Genomic DNA, 6,849 nt, shown 5'->3' with positions numbered 1-6,849 from the left:
GCTCCCAAGGCTCCCGGCCGTGAGCACGCGGGTGGGGGGCTGGCTCTTGAGCCCCGCGCACCCCCAACTCTAGGCCCTCTCCTCCAAGGGTCTGCACTTCCTCCCGCCGCCAAGTCCCCACCGCGGCCGACTCGGGTTTCTCCTTCCAGGCGGCCCCCCCTCTTTGTGACTGGGGGAAGGAGAGGGGATTGTGGCTTCACGTGGTCGGCTGGGGTGTGGGGAGAAAAAAAAGCGATCGTCAGTCGCACCCCCTTCTCGACCCACACTGATGCTAACCAAAAGCCTCCCGCCCAAGCCAGTCAGCCAGCCAAGGCTAACGTGACTCCTGATCACGTCTCTCCTCCCAAGTGCTGCGCTATTCTCAGCTTTTTGCCGAAGCCTTTGGCGAATGCGCCCTTCTGCTCAGGAATGTGTGTTTTAGGGTACCCGGAAGAGGAGCCAATCTTTCAAGCAAATTCCCTTTCTGGTGCGTTCTTCTCCCCTGAGCAAATTCTGGGTAAAAGTTTTTTCCTAACTTTTCTCTCCCGGTCCCCCGCCCCTCCCCTCAGGAATCCGCCCAGAGCGCTGCAGGCACCGCCTTTCTCGTTCCTTCGGCCGCCCCTTCCGACTTCCACCCAATCGGAAAGCGGCTACAGACAAAACAAAGCACGCTATTGGGCCTCCGGGGGGCTTGGGGCCCGCCCCCGGAGTGGTTTGTGAATGGGGGGAGGGAGGAGGCGGGGCGGCCCCCAAGCCCTGCGTGCCCGACGCTTTTTCTAGCCACCAGCGCGACTCCCAGGCGATACTCTGCGCTCCTTCCCCGGCGGGCGGGCGGCGGCAGACGCGGGGACTCGCGGGCCGGGACTGCGCGGGGCAGGCCGCGGGTGCAGGAGCCTCGGCGCTTCGGATTCCGCGCAACCGGGTTTCCAAAAAGAACTCACCCAGCTCTGAGCTCCTGAGCACGGATCGGACTCAAACTGAGAAACAGACGTTTGGCTGTAACTTGGGGCTGACCTTCCCGGGGCTGAAAGAAGCTCCAGGTTCGGTGGAGGAGGCGGCGGCGGCGGCTCGCGGGGCCTCTAGGCGAGAAGGCGGAGCTGCACCGCCTCGGCGGCGGCCCGGGCGAGCAGACAGGGGGACACCGGGCTCTGGCCTGGCGGAGGCCCGACTCGGTGTTGGGGGACGTGGGCATCGCCTTGCGCCCCGGGCTCGAGAGACTTGGGCAAACTTTGGAAGGTAACCGGAGACGCTTGTAGTCCGTCGCCGAAGAGAAAGCCGCACCGTTACGTCTCGGCGGGGAGGGTAAGGCGACACCCCCTCCCCCGATCCCCCATCCCAGACCCAGGAGTCTGAGCCCCCGGCGGCCGCGTGAGTGCCACGCGGAGGCGGGTGCGGCGCCCCCTCGGCTGGCGGCCTCGCCCCCGCCGTGCAAGCACCCTAGCGCCCTGGGCTCCGCGCCGCCCACGGCCCGGCCCCGGCGCCGGGAGGACTCTCATGCGCCGGGCGCAGCGGCGCCTCCCTGCATCCTAGCCGCTCCCCAGCGCCTCGTCTTTTTCCTCCTGCTGAGAACGCCACTGCACTCTCGGCCCGCGATGCGGGGCCCCGGCACTGCGGCGTCGCACTCGCCCCTGGGCCTGTGCGCCCTGGTGCTGGCGCTTCTGGGCACGCTGCCCACGGGCACCCGGGCTCAGCCTTACCATGGCGAGAAGGGCATCTCGGTACCGGATCACGGCTTCTGCCAGCCCATCTCCATCCCGTTGTGCACGGATATCGCCTACAACCAGACCATCCTGCCCAACCTGCTGGGCCACACAAACCAAGAGGACGCGGGCCTCGAGGTGCACCAGTTCTACCCGCTGGTGAAGGTGCAGTGTTCTCCCGAGCTGCGCTTCTTTCTATGCTCTATGTACGCTCCCGTGTGCACCGTACTCGACCAAGCCATTCCTCCGTGCCGCTCCCTGTGCGAGCGCGCCCGCCAAGGCTGTGAGGCTCTGATGAACAAGTTCGGCTTCCAGTGGCCTGAGCGGCTGCGCTGCGAGAACTTCCCGGTACACGGCGCCGGCGAGATCTGCGTGGGCCAGAACACATCCGACGGCTCCGGGGGCGCAGGCAGCAGTCCCACCGCCTACCCTACAGCTCCCTACCTGCCAGACCCGCCTTTCACTGCGATATCCCCCTCGGACGGCAGAGGCCGGTGGTCTTTCCCCTTCTCCTGCCCGCGCCAGCTCAAAGTGCCCCCCTACCTGGGCTACCGCTTCCTAGGTGAGCGCGACTGCGGTGCCCCGTGTGAGCCGGGTCGTGCTAACGGCCTCATGTACTTTAAAGAGGAGGAGAGGCGTTTCGCCCGCCTCTGGGTGGGTGTGTGGTCAGTGCTGTGCTGCGCCTCGACGCTCTTTACGGTGCTCACCTACCTAGTGGACATGCGGCGCTTCAGCTACCCAGAGCGACCCATCATCTTCCTGTCGGGCTGCTACTTCATGGTGGCTGTGGCGCACGTGGCGGGCTTCCTGCTAGAAGACCGCGCTGTGTGCGTGGAGCGCTTTTCGGACGATGGCTACCGCACGGTGGCGCAGGGCACCAAGAAGGAGGGCTGCACCATCCTCTTCATGGTGCTTTACTTCTTCGGCATGGCCAGCTCCATCTGGTGGGTCATTCTGTCCCTCACTTGGTTCCTGGCAGCTGGCATGAAGTGGGGCCACGAGGCCATCGAGGCCAACTCGCAGTACTTTCATCTGGCCGCGTGGGCTGTGCCGGCGGTCAAGACCATCACCATCTTGGCCATGGGCCAGGTGGACGGGGACCTACTCAGTGGAGTGTGCTACGTGGGCCTGTCTAGTGTGGATGCGCTGCGGGGCTTCGTGCTGGCGCCCCTCTTCGTCTACCTCTTCATCGGGACGTCCTTCCTGCTGGCCGGCTTTGTGTCTCTCTTCCGCATCCGCACCATCATGAAGCACGACGGCACCAAGACGGAGAAGCTGGAGAAGCTGATGGTGCGCATCGGCGTTTTCAGCGTGCTCTACACGGTGCCTGCCACCATCGTGTTGGCCTGCTACTTCTATGAGCAGGCCTTCCGTGAGCACTGGGAGCGTACCTGGCTCCTGCAGACCTGCAAGAGCTATGCCGTGCCCTGCCCCCCAGGCCACTTCCCGCCCATGAGCCCCGACTTCACAGTCTTCATGATCAAGTATCTAATGACCATGATCGTGGGCATCACTACCGGCTTCTGGATCTGGTCGGGCAAGACCCTGCAGTCATGGCGTCGCTTCTACCACAGACTCAGCCACAGCAGCAAGGGGGAGACTGCGGTATGAGACCCGGTCTTTCTCCCACCCTTGCCTTTTCTACCTCCCCGTAGGAGAGGAGGCTTGGTAGGGAAAGAACTGCTGGGTGGGGACTTGTTTCTGTAGGCTACCCCCTCCCCCACTTAGCTTTAACGTGGAAGTGAGAAGTTATTCGGAGGTGAGAAGAGATTTGGGGTGAGAGGTGATTTCGAAAGGCCTGAGTGAAAAGTCAAAAGGCGGTGTGGATGGAAAGACTGCTGGCTAAGACTTGCAGGATGCTAACTGATGCTAACTGTGAAAGATATGGGCCTGGAGGGCCCTTAGGGAAAGGTTGAGAGCCGAGACTGGTGAGTTCCTCCGGGCGCCAGAGCTGAGCCAGGGCTGAGTCCAATCCCTGCTGCAAGGCAAGTGGCTGTCCTCACTCCAGTGAGGCGGGGGAAGGGGGAAGATAGCGCTGTCTGCAGCCTGGCTTTGTTGGGAAGATGGGGGGCCCCCTGTGGTGCCCTTGTCAAGCGGTGGTCAAACCATAATCTCTTTTCACTGGGGCCAAACTGGAGCCCAGATGGGTTAATTTCCAGGGTCAGACATTACAATCCTCCCTCCCCGACCCCCTCCCGCCTGTTTTTCCTCCCCTTCTCCTTTCAAGTCTAGTAAAATAAGCATTTGGAAGGCCGGGGAGGCCTGCCTGCTAGAATCCTAATGCGAAGATGCAAAAGAAGACAGGAAAATTTCCGAGAGGAGACCGAGTGGTAGTCTGGTTCTGCTACTTTCTTCATTTTCTTGGGAAGGCGGGAGGCAGATAGAAAAAGAATGTTTTATTTGGTTTCATACCCTGAAAAAGAAGTGATGACTTGTTGCTTTTCAAAATAGGAATGCATTTTCCCCCTTGTCTTTGTTGTAAGAGACAAAGGGGAAAACAAAAGTGTCTCCCCGAGGAAAGCTTAGCTATGAAGGCAGCGGCTTTTCTAGGCAAAGCAGCAGAAATCTGAGCTTTCCCGTCGGTGGTTAATTTGGTTGAGATAAACATTCCTTTTTAAGGAAAAGCTAAAGACAGCGTGCTTTCATACCCATTCAGCTGAAGGTTCTGACTTGGATAAAGGAGATGCAAGAAGTTTTGTTATTTGTTTTAAACAGATTTAATTCAGAACACATGATCTAACAGGCTCTAGTAAACAGCTTAATGAAATCTCCCTCTATTCCGCACACCCCATTAGCCTAAATTTTGTTTGTTTGTTCGGTTTTTTTGTCCCCACCTCCTTCCGTCCAGTGTGTGTGTGTGTGTGTTTTGTGATTTCTTTGGAGTTTTGTTTCTTTTTTTGGTTTTTTTTGGGGGGGGTTGGTGATTTTTTTTTTCATTTGTTTGTTTGTTTTGGTTTTTCTAGACAGGGTTTCTCTGTGTATCCTTCCCTGTCCTGGAACTCACTCTGTAGACCAGCTTGGCCTCCAACTCTGAGATCCCCCTGCCTCTGCCTCCCGAGTGCAGGGATTCACAGTGTGGAGCACCACACCTGCCTCCCCCCACCATCCATTTGTGTTCTTCAAGATGAAAGAAGAGATATAATGCTCACAGAATCAAAACAAAGGGACAAATTCATTTAAAGAGTTGAAAACACTCTGCCCATGTCCCTTAGTTCCGTCAATCTGTGTATGAGAACCGGGTGAGAACCCTTCCTCTGGCTGCGGACCCAAAGAGGCGATGCGCCAGGATGCCAGCCAAGGAAGAGGGGGCGAGCTTGTACCGGGTTTAGAAAGTCATTAGAGGAAGGTAAACTTCAAAGTGATTCTGGAGTTCTTTGAAATATGCTCGAAGACTTAAATCTATTAATCTTAAATTATATACTTCCCCCCCCCCGTGATAGAAGTCTGGTTCTTTGGCATAATGGTATAAAGCTAACAGCATCATGGGAGCTAACCTTCACTCCACCTTTGACACTGACTGTCCTCCAGTCTTCAAGGCCGCTCAGTTTCTTAGAGCGGTTGTTAAATGCCAATCAGGAGGGTACTGTCAGGGGTACAAATTACTTTCTCTCTGTCACGTTCAGTGCAATGGAGCTGCTTTTACATTAAAGTGATCTTGTATTTCTGAAACTCAGAATATGATCTCACCTGTCAGATTTTTTTTTTAACTGCTACGACACAGGTTTGGCCTCTTTTGTGTTTATCTCTCAAGCGCATGTGAAATTTGTAAAATAGAGACAGTGCAGTATGTATATTTTGTAAATCTCCCATTTTTGTAAGAAATATATATTGTATTTATACATTTTTACTTTGGATTTTTGTTTTGTTTTTTGCCTTTAAAGATCTACTATGAAGCCCCACTTTATGACATGTACAGATCACAAATAAATTTTTTTAAAAAATATGAAGCGAGTGTTTCTTTACTCTTCCTGAGATAGCAAACCTAGGAACGAAACTTTATTGTGGAAAGAAGGTGTGCCGTGGGTGTGTCCCCTATAGAAGAGGATGGTGGCATGGGGTCCTGAAAGCTCTGTCTGTCCTGTGGTTTTGCTTTGTTATTTTCTGTCTCCTGAACAGGCCTTCTTCACACTACCTCCAAGCCAGTGTTTCTCAACGTCAGGGTTGGGGCCACATATCAGATATTCACATGACGATTCGTAACAGTAACAAAATTGCAGTTACAAAGTAGCAATGAAATAATTGTATGCTTGGAGTCACCACTCCATGAGGAACTGTGCTAAAGGAGTCGCAGCTGTAGGAAGGTTGAGAACTGCTTGCTGCTCTAACCTTTTCAGGGAAGCTTTTAGGACCTACTAAAGTTCAGGGTGCATGTCTCGCTGATCTGTAATTTAGTAACCTTGCCACACTACCCGTGCTTGAAAGGGGACTAGAAGGTATTTTGGATATTTCTACTGTTCCGTTGATCCACGACTCCTTGGAAATTGTGTGTGTCCCCTAGTAGGCCTTATCTAATTTATTAATATTTAAATACCTCGAATTCAGGTGGTAGGGAAAGTCCATAGATGCTTCCAGATAAGAGCAGAGGTCACCTTTGTTGCCCGCCCAGCTGGAGGCTTCCCTCTGCCTTCTAGGTAAACTAAAACAGGCTGGGAGCTGGGGGCGGGGGGAGTGACTCAGCAACTCACTGGAATAGACTCCTGCCTGACCCTCAGGTGGCCTCAGAAGCCGCTGACCCTGAGGTGGCCTCCAAAGCCACTCGGCTGTTACTTGCTCTTGAAGAGGCCAACTTAGGAATGGGATAAGGTTGGGGAGCCTCTCCGGGAAATGGTCAAGGCAGCCTCATGCTCCCAGTTCCAAGCTTTGATGGTTTTTCACTTGCTTCTTGTTGAATTCAGGTGCCAATACCCGGATGATACCCAAAGTAGGCGGTGCGCCACTGTTTCTCCCGTCCCACAACTGGCTGAAAGTTTCTGTCGTTCTAAAGCATAACAGAAACAGTTCTGTTTTCGTTCTAATTAACAGGCTCACACAGGCGGGTGTGTGCTACAAACTGGAAAGAATGAAAACCAAAGACAGACAGCTCTCTCCAGGAGGAGGACGGCTAGCTAGACACCGGCTCAAAAGCGGCTTGGTTTGTTTTTTGTTTTGTTTTTTACGAGTCTCCCGCGTT

At 55.0% G+C, this 6,849-nt stretch overlaps 1 protein-coding gene across 1 annotated transcript; it reads left to right on the top strand.

The window, feature by feature from the left end:
* The first annotated feature begins 783 nt into the window (after positions 1-783).
* Positions 784-5,594, top strand: Fzd7 (frizzled class receptor 7). Its single transcript, XM_057758825.1, has one exon. The coding sequence runs from the start codon at positions 1,572-1,574 to the stop codon at positions 3,288-3,290; it is 1,719 nt and encodes a 572-aa protein (XP_057614808.1). The 5' UTR covers positions 784-1,571; the 3' UTR covers positions 3,291-5,594.
* The last annotated feature ends 1,255 nt before the right edge of the window (positions 5,595-6,849 follow it).

Source organism: Chionomys nivalis, chromosome 26, assembly GCF_950005125.1.
Source record: "Chionomys nivalis chromosome 26, mChiNiv1.1, whole genome shotgun sequence".
In the NCBI taxonomy this organism is placed as follows: domain Eukaryota; kingdom Metazoa; phylum Chordata; class Mammalia; order Rodentia; family Cricetidae; genus Chionomys; species Chionomys nivalis.
This window is presented reverse-complemented; position numbering and strand designations above follow the sequence as displayed.